Source organism: Sapajus apella, unplaced genomic scaffold, assembly GCF_009761245.1.
Source record: "Sapajus apella isolate SASKATOON/1434 unplaced genomic scaffold, GSC_monkey_1.0 scaffold53, whole genome shotgun sequence".
Classification (NCBI taxonomy): domain Eukaryota; kingdom Metazoa; phylum Chordata; class Mammalia; order Primates; family Cebidae; genus Sapajus; species Sapajus apella.
In genome coordinates, this window is record NW_022436993.1 from 1,054,385 (window position 1) to 1,073,421 (window position 19,037).

A 19,037-nucleotide genomic window follows, 5' to 3' on the forward strand; every position below is an offset into this window, starting at 1 on the left:
GTTCCAGAGAACAGCAAGAGAAAACAGTCTCCAGGATGTAAATGCTCAGGAAGCCTCTGCTTGCATAAGATCTGCTAATATCTCATTGGATGAAACAAACTTCATGGTCAAGCCAGGGTTACTGTGGGAGGAGAACCCCTGAGAGCGTGGGTACAGGGAGGTGTGAAGACATGGACGGCCATCACTGCACGCCTCTACTTCTCTCAGAAATAGAAAGAGTGGTACCTACTCCCTACCTTTGAGGGCTTATAGTTGGTCAGTCAGACAGCAGGGACTATTGATAGCTGTGGCCTAACACACTATCTGATGACTGTCACATAAAATGCTGCGATTTAGAAAAGGAGGTGATCATCTCAGCCTGAATCAACCAGGGACCCTAAAGGTTAGGCATAATTCCAGTTAGTGTGGGGGATAAAGTAGAAGAAAATAGCATGGAAAGAAATGACTTGCTGAGCACTGGGCATATTTAAGTTTGGTGTATGTAGAAATTTAGATTGGTACTGGATAATGTGAGATCATAAGTGTGAGGCTAAGTAATTTGCATATTTATTAAAGTTTTGCCTGATTTTGTCACTCGGTGTTATTCTTTGTACAAAATTTTGTCCAAAGAACAAAATATGGATTTTAAATCTGTGTCTCTCTTGTAGCATTTAGCAGTTTTGTAAAATGAGCATTTAATCAGTAGATATATTACACACTGATGTGCAGAAGCAAGGGGTGATCAGAAATACAGGTTTCTTGAGAGCACGTAAAGAAAATGAGTTCAGACAAAATGTCATTGAATTTGGCAACATGCAATCACTGATAACATCTGAGAAACATTTTCACTGGAGGCCAAATTGCAAGGTGTCAAGAAGTGACGGAGTTGACAGCAGAAGAAGGATAGCAGTTGAGTCCAAGGCAGTTTTTGTAGTTGAGGATAGGAGTTTTCCAGTGGGAGAGGGGATAACACAATCATTTTGTAGGCAGAGATGATGGAGCCAATGGTAAAGAATTGAATATCTGAAAAAGGAAATAATTAATTGTGGTTCACTGTGAATGATTCAAAGCTTCTAAATAACTTTTTCTTTCAAATATCGATTTGATTATGTTTCCTTATGACTTATTTTCCCATAACTCCTCTAAATAACCATGGCTGAACAGTCCCCAATTTAATCAACCTATGACTAACTTTGTAAGGAAATCTTCAGTTCATAGATGCCAAGGTATGTTATTAATATAAACAAAAGCAAGACTATCTAGAAATTGTTAAAGGCATCAAACTTATCTTCACCTACATTTCTCTTCTTACTTTTTCCCCACTACTGTAGAGAGGTGTCCTGATAAGTTCTCTGCTTTTAGTAGTTAGAGATAATAGTCTAGAAAAACTGTTTTAGTGATCAATTGCATTAGAGAAAAAAGCCCAAATAAGACTAGATTCGGTATAATTAAGACAATGGGAATGTTTAGGTAAAAGAATTTGGCATTAGCAGGTGAAGTTAAGCATACAGATATCCCATGGCCCAGCAAAATTATTTGTTTGGAAAAGGTGGTGAGCTCTGTGCTTCCAAGAGACCATCTACATCACCCAATTAGAGATGAAAATAGGGGACCATCTAAGCAGAATGAGAATAGCATGAATCATGTAATAGTTCATATCAGACTGGTGGCTCATAGATACCCTGAAGGCTCCCAGGCACTCTGCAGACTGTATTTGGACAAAGATCCATACTTTTTGTTAGACCTAGAAATTGAGAAATTTCATATAAAAATTTCTGGCTCCTTTGGCAGAACAAAAGGTTTGTGCAAAATAGGCCCTCATTTCCTGATGATAATAATTAGCTGAGGCAGGGTGAGGTGGCTCATGCCTGTAATCCCAGCACTTTGGGAGGCCGAGGCCAGTGGATCATCTGAGCTCAGGAGTTCAAGACCAGCCTTGCCAACATGGCAAAACCCCGTCTCTATGAAAAAATAAAAAAATTAGCTGAATGTGGTGGCAGGCCCCTGTAATCCCAGCTACTCAAGAGGCGGAGGCAGGAGAATCGCTTGAACTCAGGAGGCGGAGGTTGCAGTGAGCCAAGATGGCACCATTGTACTGCAGCTTGGGCGACAGATCCAGACTCCATCTCAAAATAACAATAACAATAGTTACTATTATTAGCTGAGCTGCGTTATAACTGATTCCTTAATGGAGAGATTAAGAGCACTCAAGTTCATTATAGTCCACACCATTCCTCATTACTTGCCAATTCCAAGATAGATTGTACCATTCTCTTAAAAGTTGTGCTGGTGCTTGTGCTGTAATAGTAAAGTATTTCTTTGTATCCATATTCTCAACCATGGGGAAGTAAAAGTGACTCAAAAGTATTTTGAGAAAAATGGGTAGCATGTTTCTTCAAGGGCTGTTGTGTAAAATGTATTCCTATTGGCAGATGGATGGCTTAAGTTCTTTCTGCCTACTTGGCTTTGATGGGCTTTTAAATATGCCAACCCTGATTATAAAGTATACTATTCACTCCATTCAACTCTTGATCTTAGAAAAAAATAGTTGCATTTCCTTCCTTGAGTATGCCAAAGGGAAAGATATGGCTAGTGTGTTTTAGAAGATGTACATCATGACGGCATTTCTTTATGTCTTCCGGGTCTAAATGCTTATTCTAATGTGTGCAAGAGACAATTCAAGGTTTGTGCACCTAGAAGTTCCTTGAGGTACTGATAAGACAAAGAAACCTAGGAGGATACCTGAGAAGAGAGATATACGATATAAAAAGACTTTTAAAAAGAATACGTCCTTCTACGGCACAGTAATAGGACAGATAAATAAATAGTGTTACTGATAAAAATGTCATCTTTTATGGAAACACTTTGACTACTGACCAGAGATTTGACATTAGTTCTTTTGTAGAATAAGCAAGTTTGATCGTGGTCTCTCATTTTAAAAAGCATATATTGCTAAAAGTTGCTTTGTACAAATAGCTTGAGAAAATAGATTATCTTGTGGAATTCTATTTTTTCCCCAAAAGCCGAATCCTAAAAATGCCTACAGATCTTATGTGTTTCTAATACAAGGCTCATAAGCAACATGCTAACGTAAATGGCAAAACTACTTTATGAGAAACATATGTATTTAGCAAACGTGTTAAAATGTTCTGTGACTTACTGTAATAGTGGGACTTTTTAGTAGTTTTCCTTCCCCTCTCACTTTTTTTTCCTCTTAACCATTTCTTTGCCCCCTTCTCCTGTTAGCTTATTCGTCAGTCTTCTGTTAATTTGATGAGTTCTTCTTATATTATGAATATTCATCACTTCTCTGTTGCCAACATTTTCTTCCGGTCTTTTGGTTGTGTTTTAGTTTTTTCTGTGCTAAATTTTAGAGCACATAGATATTTTTTCTTTTCATGTAGCCAAATCTGTGAATCATTTCCTTTTGTCTTCTGAGTTTTCTTTTTGTATTCCCCATACCAAAATTATTTAAAATAATTTAAGATTCTATGTTTTCTTCAAAGTACTGTTTGCATTTGGTTGAAGCAGGTGAAATTGCTACTTTGTCTTGCTTGGGATAATCAAAGAGTATTGCAAGTCTGGCAACCCCAAGCAGGAGTCTCCTTTCCTCCTCTTCCTCCCCATTCCTGTGGCCTCCCTGGAGAGAGAACCACCTTAACTCTGGTTGGCATTTTCTTCTGGTATTTATATAATATATCTTTCTTAAAATGCTACTTCTGGATTTTATTTAAAAATATTTTTGAGTGCCTGTTACATTCTAGATGCTGTTCTGGGCACTGGAGTTTCAACAGAGATCAAAACAAACATCCTCCTTTTCTAGCACTTTCGTGTTGGGAGTAGGAGTGGAGACAAATTACTAAATAATTCGTTAAATGGTAATAAGTGCTAAGAAGAAAAGTAAGGTGGAAGTGGAGATGGTGTGTTGAGGGAGCTGGGGAAATTTAAAATACGGTGGTCAGAGAAGGCTTCCCTGAGAAGGCCATGTTTGAGCAAAAACCCAAAGTGAGCCTTGTTGGGAATAAGCATTCCAAGCAGTGGTATAAGCACATGCAAAAGCCCTGAGACAGGATGCCTGTGCACAAGCCCTGACTGTGTGTACAAAGGCTCTGAAGATGGGTCAAGAGACCAGAGCAAAGCGACTGGAGAGAGTGATAGGAATGGAGGTTGTTGAGATAACAGAATGTTTGTGGGAGGAGGTACTTTGGCTCTTAGTCTCCAGATTATTGAAAGGCTCTAAGCAGAGCAGTAACATGAACTGCCTTCTCTTTGTAAGGATCACGCTGGCTGATTGGTTAGGAATGGATTGTAAGGGAGACGGGGCAGAAGCAGGGAGCTCCTATAGTCATTCAGGCAGAAAATGATTGTGGCTGGAAGCAGATGTTATCTGTGGAGGTGGTGAGAGGATGTCCCATTCTGGGTATATTTTGACGGCAGAACTGACGAGATTTCCCGACAAAGTGGCCAACCAAGGATGGGTGTATGGTTTTTGGATTTAGTAACTACAAAGATGGAGTTACTATTTACTCAGATGGGAAAGACTGTGGAGGAGTAGGTTGGGCTGAGGAAAGATCAGGAATTTCATTTGAGATGTACTGAGTTGACATCCAAATAGAGATCTGTGACATTCCAAGATTTAAATGCCAATTTTATGAGAATTATACTTTAAAACCGTATTTCATAAGTTATTACTGATGTGAAAGTACACTATGTGGTACGATCCTTACAGACCTGTAACTTACCTCATTTCTTAGAGGTTGATTTATTAATAAAAATGGTTTGACTATTATTACTGAAAGAAAGGAGAAAGCTCCCTGGGCAATGTAAATTGTATGTAGTTTGCATAAAATTTTGTAATAAACTGAGTGTGGTGACACACACCTGTAATCCCACCTACTCCGAAGACTGAGGCGAGAGGATTGCTTGAGACCAGGAATTCAAGGTTTCAGTGAGCCACAGTGATACCACTCCAGCCTGGATGACAGAATGAGACGCTATCTCTTTGAAAATTAAATTGTAATACCAACATGAGCATAAATTGCTAGTATGCCGTAAATATGAATTGTAGAAATTGACACCGTTTAAAGTTGAATCCCTGTAAGTCAAGGGCCGCCTGTATATAAAGATGGTCAAATCATATATGTTTATATATGTATATATTTGCATATACTTGAATTTTTAGGAATAATTCATTTCTTCCTATAGGCTTTTGAAAATTTTGCTTAGCTTTGGTGGATGGTGTAGAAGTTAGTGTATTTTTGGTCTTCCAGAACAGTGTGTTTGCTTCCAAAGTATAATTGTTTCTCGATGGTTGAACAGTCAGCATTAATAATTCTCCTTTTTCCTTCTGCAGTACAAAATAATCCATATGAAGAGTAATTTCTTTTTAACATTGGTCAGATGCATAGACTGTTTTCCTCTGGTTAATTCATTATAGAAAACTTGTTCTAATCCATTCACAAAGCGTCACTTACCATGCATCTCTTTTCTAACATATTTTCTTACAAATAATTTCCTGAAAAATCACTTTTTCTCTACTTACTCTGGAGTACATAATGCATTCTTTTAAAACAAGATCAGTTTGGGGACTTAATGTAAGTTCAGAGTGTTCTATTTGACTAAAGGTGTTTGCCATAAAGTTAAATAAAAATGAAACTGTCCATTTCTTGTTATTTCTCTCAAATATTATTATTTACCCACATTTACTCTTACTTTTAGGTATTTTTTCCTCATCCTATTTCTTATTTCTGTCTGTCCTCCTATGCTGAAGCAGCACTAATCTTCAACAAGTTATCTGCATGTTTTATAAATCCAGTAAAAATTCCCATTTATCCAATATTCAATCATTTTATTAAAGAATGTAATGCAAGTTAAGTACAGTTATGTTTAAATATACTGCCTTAATATTTTTCCAAAACATAGTATGTATGCATAGAGAACATTTAGAAGCATTCTTTCAAAAGTGGCACAGGTTCTTTCTTAAACACAAAAAAAATAGTACATAATCTCAACATGTCTGGAATACTACTTGGAAATACTTTTTTCTGACAGAAAGAAACCATTTCTGCTTGGAGAATTTTAGATTGCACGGACTCAGCTGAAAAAACATATTAAAATTTCAAATAAATTTTTCTCTCTGTTCAGAACTATGTTTTTATACGCAATTTTACATATGCATATTGTATTTTCTCATAATTTTGAAGGTATAAGTAAGAACTTATTTCTTTATTAGCTGGCTTACAAAAAATTAAATTCTCATATGGTTTCTTCTCTCTTTTTTTATGGTGATGTTCTGTGCTGTACTTTAAAAATAAATTGTCATTGGTATCAGGAAGACTTTTAAAGACCAAAGTAATATTTTTCTTTGCAAGTTGCAAATTGATATCTTTTATTAACTTTTGTGGTTTCATTAGGTACTTTGAGTTTCTGTTTTTATTTTTAGCCTGAGATGAGCTGAAATACTCAAGTGTATTTATGGCATGTGAACATTTCTTTACATTTTACTGACAGCAGTAACTTTGAACCTGCAACATTGCGGAAATGAATTTTCTAATAATATGTTTGAAGCCATTTTCCTCTTTATCTACAGAATTAGCATATGTGTAATTGGCTAATATAATCTGTGAAAATGTTCATGTTTCTTTGGTGATTTTTTTCCGACATTGTTTTGTAAGATAAATACGGAAGCTAACTAACCTAGCCTCTTTAGATTTCAGTAACTTATAATTTTGTACTGGGATTTCTTCTCAGTTTAAACCCCCTCCCAAGGTTTTTACTTGTTTGTTACTGTAAGATGTTCTTAATTATCCTCCATAATCTTTGGAATAATTTTACGATTGGCATAATATGAGAGCATCATTTCAATAATAATTTTCTGTTAATATCATGTTACTATATAGGTTTCACATGTTTACTATAATTTGCACTATTATAACAGCATTGGGATTATATTCAAAATGTTTATGTAAGTAGAAATGTTCAATGTTTTGTTGTCAGAAACTTAATATCATATAATAATTTCCAGCTGCTTAGTTTTTATTAATGTCTATATGGTTTTTTTTCTAAATCTTCTTAAAAAGTTCACTTATAGTAATTTTTTTTTTCTTATAGTTAAGGTACCTATTGAACCAGTTAAATATTTGCCTGGTCAAATTAATGTGATTGTTAAGTCGCAAAAAATAACTTTCATGAAATGATTTTTAAAAGTCTTCTGATTAGAAAAATAAAATCCACATTTTAGTAATTTTAAAGTGAGAAAAAAAGAATTTAAATGTTTATTTTTTTCTCCTTTGAAAAATTAAGCAGTTTTCTAGACTGTGTTTCCATCAAACAAATGTATTTCTTAAAACTTTAGGAACTTTAGCGTGGCTCCTTCTCTAAACCTCTTCTGTGATTCAACACAGAACTTCTAGGACTTCTTTTCCCATGGTATAAACATGTACAAAATTTAAACATATTAAAAGCTTATTTTTAACATTAGAAATGCATAATATCTGATGTTATTAGACCAGATTGGAAATGTAATCAACAACTGAAACGGTCCTATTTGAAAAATTGCTGGTGGTAACATAATAATACTGATTTCCTTTGAGTTAACAGAAAACCAAGTCCCATTTCCCTCTCATTCACCTGTGGGATTTTTGGAGGCTGTTGGTATGGGTGGTGAGTTATTTTGACTTTCCTTGAGGGCCTTTTATGTTAGTGGGCATGTTTGTAGCTAAAATGATCATGTATTTTTAATCAAATACCATCTTGAAGGTCAACATTTTATGAAAAAGTGAGATCATCAAAGTTATAAATATTTACATTATAAGTTTACATTGAAATTATATATTTGTGTGAGCTGAAGAATATAATAATTTGTGATTTTAGAAAAGACTTTTTTATCCATTTTATTAGTTTCGTTGTAAGTTTCAAAACACTAAGTACTTTTCTTTATTTTATCGTTACTACTTAGGTAAGACTTCTGGTTCTCTCTCTTCCTTGCCCTTAATCTTAACTTCTTATATTATATTCTCATTTTTTATACTTTTCCATGGTTTTTGCTTTTGTTGCTTGCTTTGTGCTTGAATTTATGTGGCTATTCCTAACTATTGTTAATATACATATTTGGTCTATTACCATAATTACTGAAAAATATAGACAGTTAAAACCTGACTCCAAGACAAAACCAGTATGTATTCTGTGTTATATGTTGATATAACCACACAACTACATCTGCCAATATGGATTTCATTTGTTTGTTCATATGTTGTGAATGTTGTGCTTTTGTGTTTTATTTTTCAAATTATAAGATTATGTAATATAGAAAGTTTGAAAAATAGAACAAATAGTTGTCCACAGCCCTCTCTACTTAACACAACCATCATCTTTTTAAAAAATATATTTTCTTCTATATTTCTGTATCCATAATAGTTTTTATGTTAGTAAAAAAGTAAAACTCTTAAGTATGATGATTGCATTCTGTCTTTTCTCCATTTATTATATGAAATGCATTTCTATAGTATTATATAGTTTTATAATTATAATAGTTTCAACTCCATTTCTTTGAGGTGTTTTATAATTTAATCAATCATCTCCATACTTCTGTGTATCTTGGTTGCTTCCAAGTTTTTTTATTGTTAAAAAATATCGCTAACATTTGAAATTATAGGATAGGTAGTTATAATATTTAGCTGCAATATGAAACTTAATAACAAATGATTCTTAATTTATGTAAGCATTAAGATTAATACTCTACTGATGAATAATGTTTTTCAAATGCAATGTCGTGAAGTAGCTTTGAAAGTGAGCAAATCGCAACTGCCGAAGCTTTAGAATTTTTTACTTAAGAGAAATTAGACTGATCGGAATACTTGCAAAAAGTCTTATTTTCTAGTCATGGTTCTGCAATGTGAAAACACCTTAAACTGCAAGTATTTGGGAATAAGTTTTGTGTCCCCTAGTGGTTGAGGGCCAATGACACTGCCTTACATATTTTTGCATTTACATATCATTTCAAATACAGGAGAGTATAAAAATATGTTTCCTTGTACTTGGAAAATGTCTTCTAACAGGAAAAACTTTACGTTTTTAATCGCTAAGTTAAACTACTGGTCCTCTTTGTTAATTTTTTCTATTAAATTATTTCATACCCTGACATAATATAATAGAAATGAGCTAAATTCATTTTTTCTGTTATCCATCTATGTATGTAGGATAATATTTCAGTCTTTTTTCTTGACTTCGTGTTATCATTTGAAATTTGAACCAAAGCCTTGGCCATCATTGTTTATTATGTTGAAGAATCTGCTTAAACACATGGATTGTACCCACCTCTTAGGGTTGCTGTAAGAATTCAATAAATTCACCCCGCATGAAGTGCTTTGAGTAGTGCCTGTCATCTACTATGTGCCTAACAAATTCCAACCACTACCACCACTTACACTGCTGTTTTGGTATTGATATTATTAAAAAGAGAAAGAAAAGTGAGGTCTGGTGGCTCATGCCTGTAAACCTAGCACTTTGGGAGGCTGAGGTGGGGCCAGGAGTTTGAAGTTAGCCTGTACAACCTAGTGAGACCCCATCTCTACAAAGTAAAAATTTTGAAAAATAACTGGGTGTGGTGGAATGTGCCTGTGTGCCCAGCTACTTGGGAGGCTGAGGTGGGAGGATCGTTGGAGCCCAGGGGTTTGAGGCTACGCTGAGCCATGATCATACCACTTTACTTCAGCCTGGATGACACAACGAGACTCATTCTCAAAATAATAGGTAAATAAAAAGAGAATAAGCTCAATTTAGACCAAGAATCATCTTTTTCTCTCATGGCATAATGTATAATCTGGTATTTCAATACAATGTATGTGTCAACATAAAGTAGTAAAAGGATTGTTCAGCATTTCTGGGACCTTCGGTTAATTATTTAGAAAAATGTAAAGTTACAGGCACAATCCCAGGCCTGATTTCATCATGTCTAGATGTCAGTAACTCCAGATGGAATTAAAAAATTAAGTGTAAAAGCCATGCAGCCCACTTTTTAACACTTCAGAAAATATCAGTGAATATTTATTAGAACTAAGATGGAAAAGTTATAGAAACAGTGGAAGAAATCACAAAGGAAAGGTATTTATAGATTCAAACACATAAACAGTTTACATGTCTTTATAATAATGGTTGAAAGGAAAATTGAAAACCTTATGTCTTTTTAACAAATAGAACAAAGGGCTCATGACCTTATTAAAAGACACCTGTGTATATGTATTTATGAAGACTTATCCAACCGTGATCAAAATGTATAAACCAACAATTTACAGAGGAAGTAAGAAATGCAAGTGAGTAATCAACATGAAAAAAAAAAAAACGCTCAACCCCACTAACAGTTAAAATAACAATGTTGTACAGTTTTCACTTGTCAAATCACTAAAGATTTTAAAGAAGAGATCAAAAGTCCTTTGATGAGAGAATGGTGAAATGGGCCACTATACATACTGCTGGTGGGAATGGACATTAATAATAACCAATCCGAGAAGCATTTGGACAGGATCTGTCTAGCTTCTAGCAATTTGCTCTAATGAAATCATCAGTGACATGGAATAAAGGGATGTTTATTGCAGTCTTTATTGAACTAAGAAGCAACTACGAGCAACTCAGATCTTTTCCTTTACAGTTAAATTTTTAACTTTAAACAAAGCTCTAAATTAAATGATAAATGAATAAGTCATCATAAATTATTTCTACTGGAAAATATTAGATAAGCAGTGCCTGTGATTAGGGACTGACCTGCAACTGCAGTCTTACTCTGAAGTCACTTTCCTATTGTAATAAACTAAACGTGCTGTTCCTTTCAAAAACACAAATCTCTAGCAGCTGTGGGTAAGCTCCCTGGAAAAAGCCTGTCCATAAAAATGTTGAGCCAATTATAAATTGCAAAAACATGAAATGTAAGGAAAAATATTTTTTTTTATGTAAACCTGTTCCCTTTCTCTAAATTCCTTGTTAATGGATCCCTTTTCCTTCTGTCTTTTTTGAAGCCAGCTCTTGCTAAGAATTTTGCACTGAAAATGAACTGAAATCAAACAGGTTCACGTTTATCTAAAAGAATCCTCTGTGTACTTTCAGTTTAAGGTCACATTTTTTGGTCTTCCTTTTAATAAGGGAAGTAATATCTGAAGGCAAGAAATGATTAACTCCCTTTCCTGACACAGGATTACTCTCCTGTAAGCTTAGATTTACCTAAGGTGTACTGGCACATCACTCATTATTTTACTGAAATTTGAAAATTACAGTCTCTATACTGCCTAGAAGGACATGTTAAGTGTGCTGTCACCTCTGACTCCCCATGGAGCACAAAATCTAGAAAAATTGCCCTTAGGGGTTCGGGGAAGGCTGAAAACTCATCACAAATAATTACTTTGAATTTCATAACTCTTGCTATATCCTTTGTTCTGGCTATTTTATTGGTTGTCTGGGCTGGCAATGTTTCCTTCTTTGTTTCTCACTCGGTCTGTGTGTGTAAACATATATATGTATGTACATGTATATATGTGTCAGTATATATGCGTATGTATGTATTTATCTCAGATGTGTGTGTATGTAAACACAGAGCATTTATATGTATTTGTGAATGAGGGGAGTAAGTAAAAAAACCAAAGGAAAGTATACTCTCTTTAGATATAAATATGGTAATAAATAGCTATATTCCTAGAAAGAGAATCTGTGAAGACAAATGAAAAAATAGTTAATACATACTAATCCTTTCCGTTGTGTGCATTTATTTATTTATTTAGAGACAAGGTCTTGCTCTGTTGCCCAGGCTGGAGTGCAGTGGCGGCATCTTGGCTCATTGCAACCTCCACCTCCTGGATTCAAGTGATTCTCGTGACTCAGCCTCCCAAGTAGCTGAGATTACAGGGATGCGCCACTACGCCTGGCTATTTCTGTTGTATTTAAAATGTCTTAATATTTAATAAGGTACTTTAGGGCATCTACAATATTTAACATATTTAAATCTGGCTTTAATTTTAACATTTTGTTTGTTTTATACATTAGTCAATTTAAAACTTATTAATGAGCCTCTTAGCTCTGCCTCCTCGTCCTGCTTTTTAAATTTGTGTTAGACTCTGTGCTGTGGGACTACAGGGGATACATGTTCCTGCCTTTAAGATTCTTTTAAGTAGTTGGAGGCATTGTAGCATGAATCTGTAGCTAACATATAAAGTACTTACCATATGCCAGAGATGGGCTGAAAGCTTTACATGAATTATTCAATCCTTAACCACCTTTTGAGGTAGATACTACTATAATCTGTATTGTAAAGTAGAGGAAATGAGCTTTGAGAAGTAAGTCAACAGAGCCTCGGTACTGGTCCAGATTGCGATTCAGTGACCGGCTGCTCCCATGGAACCTCTGTGGTGACCTGAGTGCCTTTGCTCCTTTGCACTGTAAAATATCATTCAAGGCACTAAAGCTTCATAATCTGTGTGAATTGATTGGTGTTGCGATGTGAACAAGTGCAGTGTATGGTGGCGCCATCTGTGCCCCATGGGGAGCAGGCTTAGATGACCTCCAGAGCTTCTTCCAGCTCTAAGGCTTGTTTGTGGAGCAGTAGCCTTTGACACCTCTTAGAATTTTAACTCTTAGAAAATGCCAAATGTGTCATGCTTTCGTTGTTGAAATTTACATGAAGTAGATGAAACAGGAATGGTAATAGAGGTTTTTTGCTACCTTTTAAAATTACTTCCATTCAGTAAACATTTATCAAGCACTTGTTCTGTAGCAAGCCTTGTGCAACTGACATCACCAAACCATCTATGTGACACGGTATCCATCTTTGACGCTCGTGCAACATCACTTTAGGAGATCTGATTACCTTCTCTCTTTTTCTCACTAACTCTTCATTGTTTAGGATGAAAGTAAAAACTTGGCTGGGTGCAGTGGCTCACGTCTATAATCCCAAAACTTTGGGAGGCCAAGGTGGGTGGGTCTGCTGAGGTCAGGAGTTCGAGACCAGCCTGGCCAACATGGAGAAACCCTGTCTCTACTAAAAATACAAAAATTAGCCAGGCATGATGGCAGATGCCTATAGTCCCTCAGGAGGCTGAGGCATGAAAATCGCTTGAACCCAGGAGGCAGAGGTTGCAGTGAGCCAAGATGGCACCACTGCACTCCAGCCTGAGCTACAGAAGTGAAACCCTGTCTCAGAAAAAAAAAAAAAAAAAAAGAAATTAAAAACTTGAGTGAATTGTAAAGACTAAATTTGGTAAGCACATTGAAATTCAAGATTTAGCTGAGATTTGCTCATCAGAAATTTGTCAGGTTTTTACTTTTAGATGTTATTTCTCATGGATGAAACATTTATGTCCTTGTTATATCCATTCCTGTGCCAAAAGTTTGTAGTGACTTGACAGCAAGCCTCCCTCCATAGAAGGAATAATTGTAAAGGAATTTATAGTTCTACCTGCTTATCCTGTAATTGCCTCTGATGAGGCAAGAGCTGTGGGAACATGAAATCAGAATGCTGTGAAATACCCGCATTCTAACTTGTTGTTAGAATAGCTCATGTATCGTCTTTGTGCTATACCAGAAGCCCTGCTATACTGGGCTCCAGTCTGGGCCAACATGCACCAGTGACAGAGTAGGTGCTGGGGGTGGTTTGAGATAACTAAATTCTGCAATTAGGAAGAGACCCTTGTCTGAAAACCACTGTGCCAAAGCACGAGGGGTAGTTGTGAGGACCTTGGCTACTTCTGGTGTGGTGTGTGATAGCTGTGACAGGGAGGTGGCTGGCTTTGGTGGCTCATGCCTACAATCCCAGCACTTTGGGAGGCTCAGGTGGGTGGATCACTTTTGCTCAGTGGTTCAAGACCAGCATGGGTAACATGGTGAAACCTTATCTCTACCACAAAAAAATTTAGCCAGGCGTGGTGGTGCATGCCTGTGGTCCCAGCTACTCAGGAGGCTGAGGTGGGAAGATGGCTTGAGCCCGGGAGGCAGAGGTTGCAGAGAACCAAGATCACGCCACTGCACTCCAGCCTGGGCAACAGAGCCAAACCCTGTCTCAAAAAAAAAAAAGAAAAAGAATCCCCTTTTCTGGGTTCTACGAAGCTTTCCCTATAACCTAGAAAACAAGATGAACAAAGAATAATAGACAATTTTTTCTCTGACACTTTACATAGAAGTTTGAATCCTCTCTGCACGTATGATGTTGGAATTCCACCTCTTTTTCTCATCCTAGGGCCAGAGGGACGCATTTACCTTCTGGCTTCCCAGCTTCCCTCGGATGTCATCTCTGTCTTATGGGACACCCATGTGTTTATGACTTGTCCTGTTCTCTTCTCCTCTTTACTTCTGTAAAGGAGCTTTAGAGCAACTGTTTCAGATCCTTTATAAATAACCCTTTGTCTCAACCCAAATATCTTCTCAAAGTAAGAGTGACTCTTAGAGGGCCACAGAAGCATGTTATCAGATGAACTTTAGTCATTCTGTCCTTAATATCTTGATGAATTTTTATTAAACTCTGAATCCATAAGGTGAGTCGGATAAAGCCATTCTTAGCCATTGGTAATTGTTTGATATTTTCTTTATTTTGAATCCTGTTAATTTCTTAAACCCAATGGTAACAATTATTCATTTCTTTTATGTAGTCATCCCATGGTGTCCATGGGAGATTGGTTCCAAGACCCCCTTGGTTACCAAAATCTGCAGATGCTCAAGCCCCTGATATGTAGTATTTGCATGTAACCTATGCACATCCTCCTGTATACTTTAAATCATCTCTAGATTACTCATAATACAATGTAAATGCTATGTAAATTGTTGTTATACTCTATTGTTTAGGGAATAATGACGAGAAAAAAAGTCTCGGTACAGATGCAGTAACACTCAATACATGTTCAATACAGATACAGTGAAAAAAATTTCATTCCATAATTGGTTAAATCCACATGGACGGAGCCCACAGATTCAGACAGCTGACTATATTCCCTAAAATCCACACAGATGAGTTATTACATTTTTTCCATTTTGTTACAAAATATTTGTTTATAAAAAATTTTACTTATTGAAGTGGATGAATATTCTTTTTGAGGAGAATGTATTTTTATACCTTCAAAATGTACTTGCATTTTATTTTGAACTATGTAGCTGATATAAAATATATATAAGGGTTTTGGGGTTTTTAAAAATTAAAAAAAATTTTTTTTGAGATAGAGTCTTACTTTGTCACCTAGGCTGGTGTGCAGTGGTGCAATCTGCGATCTCAGCTCACTGCAACCTCTGTCTTCCAAGTTCAAGTAATTCTCCTGCCTCAGCCTCCTGAGTAGCTGGGATTATAGATGTGCACCACCATGCTTAGCTAAGTTTTTTTGCATTTTTAGTAGAGATGGGGTTTCTCCATATTGCCTCAGCTAGTCTTGAGCTCCTGGGCTCGAGCAATCTGTCTTCTTGGCCTCCCAAAGTGCTGGGATTACAGGCATGAGCCACCGTGTCTGACCCTATTTCTTAATTTTATGTATGTCACATTGTGAAAGCATAGCATCTCCATTAGAGGAGAGAACCAGAGACTTGATCATTTATTCCATCTGCTGGAGTCCAGTTAAAGTTAAATGACTTGCTGAAGACCAACTAATTGTTGACCAAGTGAGCCTGGTTCTGTCAGCCTGACTGATGCATAGTCAGTACTATACGCTCCCTAATTTAGTTTTCTTTTTATTTAACAATAGATGCCACCTGTGCCATGGGTACATTGTTAGATTATGCTTAGAATGTAGTATAAAGTTTGTTAATGTTTATGAATGAGAAAACTTGTTGCTTACATTTTAAATGCTTTTACAGTGTTTTTAACTTTTTCATATCAAATGTGTTTACCAATCAGTTTATGATAAATTATGATTTCTGGCTTATTTTGCTTTGTTATACAGTTACTTTACTCATTAATTTTTTTCAACAGAGCTATTGTTTAAATCAAATAAAATTTACATTATAACTACATAAATATTAGTTAATTCTAAGTTATTGTTTTAATAAAATTGTATACTATTAATTTTTTCTTACTGAATGCACTTATAACAATATTATGATCAATAGTTTGGGCACAGTGGCTCATGCCTGTAATCCCAACACTTTGGGAAGCTAAAGTGGGGGGATTGCTTGAGGCCAGAAGTTCAAGACCAGCCTGGGAAACATAGCAAGACCCTGTCTCTACAAAATATTTTAAAAATTAGCCAGGCATGGTGGTGTGTGCCTGTAGTCCCAGCTGCCTGGGAGGCTGAGGCGGGAGGATTGCTTGAGCCCAGGAGTTCAATACTGCAGTGAGCTCTGATGGTGCCACTGCTCTCCAGGTTGGGCAACAGAGTGAGACCCTGTCTCTGAAACATTTGGGTTTTAACATTAAAAAAAAACAATATTATGGTAAATAAAATCCAACTCAACTCTGAGGGTTTTTTATTTTTGTTTATTGAGAGTTTCTTTTTTGGTTCATCTTACTAAAAATATATTTATTTTAATATTTGCAGCTGGTTTTAGAAGAAGTTTTCGTCTTAGTAGAAAAGATAAGAAAACAAATAAATCCATGTATGAATGCAAGAAGAGTGATCAGTATGACACAGCTGATGTACCCACGTACGAAGAAGTGACACCGTATCGGCGACAAACGAATGAGAAATACAGACTCGTTGTCTTGGTTGGTAAGTGTTTCTGTGTATAATTCTGAGGAAATAAGTCAGGTAGTAAGAATTTAACTTCAAAGTAAATCATACTTGACGTTTTCAAGCTAAAAATCTCCTCCTCTTGAACACCTTTTATCTGGTCTCTGAAACAAAACCCTTAGTTTATGTACTTAATTGACTTGCAGAGACTTTTAAGACATCTCTGAAGAATGGTACTGTTATTTTACTGGAACCTTTGTAAAGTGGGGATAGCAAACACCGTTGTAAGACATGAATCATACATCAGGGCAATTAAATAATGGAAATGAGTAACTTTGAACACACTGCAAGTTTGTTTCAAAGCATTTTGAGGCAGCAGCATGATGTGAACTTCAGATAGCATTCATATCTTCAGTGAAATAAAGTATTACAGCAGAGTTCTAGAATCTTTCAGCCTAGAGAGCCAGCACAGTCACTTTAAAGTTGATAATTGGCTCGGTGCAGTGGCTCTCAGTTGTCATCCAAGCACTTTGGGAGGCCGAAGCAGGAGGATCACTTGAGGTCAGGAGTTTGAGACCAGCCTGGCCAACATGGTGAAATCCCATCTCTACAAAAATACAAAAATTACCTGGGTGCGGTGGCATAGGCCTGTATTCCCAGCTATTCAGGAGGCTGAGGCAGGAGAATCATTTGAACCTGGGAGGTTGCAGTGGGCCAAGATTGCACCACTGTACTCCAGCCTGGGTGACAGAGTGAGATTCTATCTCAAAAAAAAAAAAAAAAAAAAAAAAAGTAGTTAATAAATGAATGTAGGTATTTTCAAAAATACTGTTTGGTTTGACTCAGATTAGCATCCTAGCATCTTGTATGCCCTTCACAAATGTGAACAGTCACAAGCTCCATGTATACTCACTTCATCCTCAATGCATTTCTTTAAAAAATCTAGTGAGAGAAATTTAAACTTCCAGGATCAAAGCCAATGATTTTAGAAAAGTTTTTGAGTAAAAGAGCATGATGCCTCTTTGAATTAGTACATTCTCACACTGCTATAATTACCTGAAACTGGATAATTTATATAGAAAAGAGGTTTAATTGACTCACAGTTCCATTGGCTGTACAGGAAGCATGACTGGGAGCCCTTAAGAAACTTAACAGTCATGCCAGAAGGTGAAGGGGAAACAGCTGTGGGCTTCACATGGTGACAGGGGAGACAGAGAGTGATTGGAGGAGTACCACACACTTTTGAACCATCAGATCTCCTGAGAGCTCATTATCATGAGAACAGAATGGGGGAAATCCACCTCCACGGTCCAGCCACCTCCCACCAGGTCCCTCCCCCAGCATTGAAAATTACAATTCAACATGAGATTTGGGTGGGGACACAGGGCCAAACGATATCACTCTTGTTAATTGTTCTTTTATAAACTGATGATGATACTTATAGAGATGAGAATCAATGGAGAAGCTGAGAATTACCCGATTTTCGTAAGACGGAATCCTTTGAAAGGTTACAAGCTATGCTGTTCATTCAGAGATGGTGGGTGACTCATGGGAAATGATGCAGTTTCTTACATCTATAGGTCCCAGAAGTGAAAACTAGCATCATTACATATCAACATTGTTTGCATTATTCTGAAACACATACATGCTTCAAAAGAAATTCAAAATTTCCTTTACTAATAATGTCCACATTTCCTAATCCATTTATACTGAGCCTCCTCAAGGAGGAGGAGGAAGAATTTATTACTATGGTGCTTACAATGCCTTGCTTCTCATCCTTGTAGAGTTGTGCTCATGAGAGTACTTGCATTTCCCAGCTCATTGGGCCTGCTTCAGACCTCCTGCTCCTCTCCCACCCCACTGTCCCTTCTGTGCCTCTTCCTTCACCAGCACAGGTCCCAGCAGCATCTCATCTGTCCTTGTTGCCTCTTCTTCTCAGCCAAGGGGAGAGGCATGTTGTAATAAAAGGGCAGTGAGGCCAGTGCAGTGGCTTATGCCTATAATCCCAGCACGTTGGGAGGCTAAGCCAGGAGGATCACTTGAGGTCAGGAGTTCCAGACCAGCCCGCCCAAGATGGCAAGACCCTGTCTCCACTAATAATACAAAAATTAGTCAGGTGTGGTGGCAGGCACTTGTATTTCCAGCTACTTCAGAAGCTGAGGCACAAGAATGGCTTGAACCCGGGAGATGGAGTTTACAGTGAGCTGAAATTGCACCACTGCAGTCCAGCCTGGGCAACAGAGCAAGACTCTCTCCAAAAAAAAAAAAAAAAAAAAGACGTGTTAGTCTGTTGTGTGTTGCTGTAAAGGAATACCTGAGATTGGGTAATTCACAAAGAAAAATGGTTTGTTTGGCTCACGGTTCTAATGGCTGGAAGTTTGGGCATCTGGCGAGTGCCTCAGGCTGCTTTCACTTGTGGTGGAAGATGAAGGGAAG

The 19,037-nt window shown here is 36.8% G+C and overlaps 1 protein-coding gene across 4 annotated transcripts in view; it reads left to right on the top strand.

The window, feature by feature from the left end:
* MPP7 (membrane palmitoylated protein 7) overlaps positions 1–19,037 on the top strand; it is a 245,382-nt gene that overhangs the window by 196,998 nt on the left and 29,347 nt on the right. For all 4 annotated transcript variants that reach the window (XM_032243784.1, XM_032243788.1, XM_032243785.1 and 1 more), the window contains one exon: positions 16,470–16,640. In XM_032243784.1, coding sequence (XP_032099675.1) covers positions 16,470–16,640 — 171 coding nt within the window. The remainder of the gene's footprint in view (positions 1–16,469; positions 16,641–19,037) is intronic.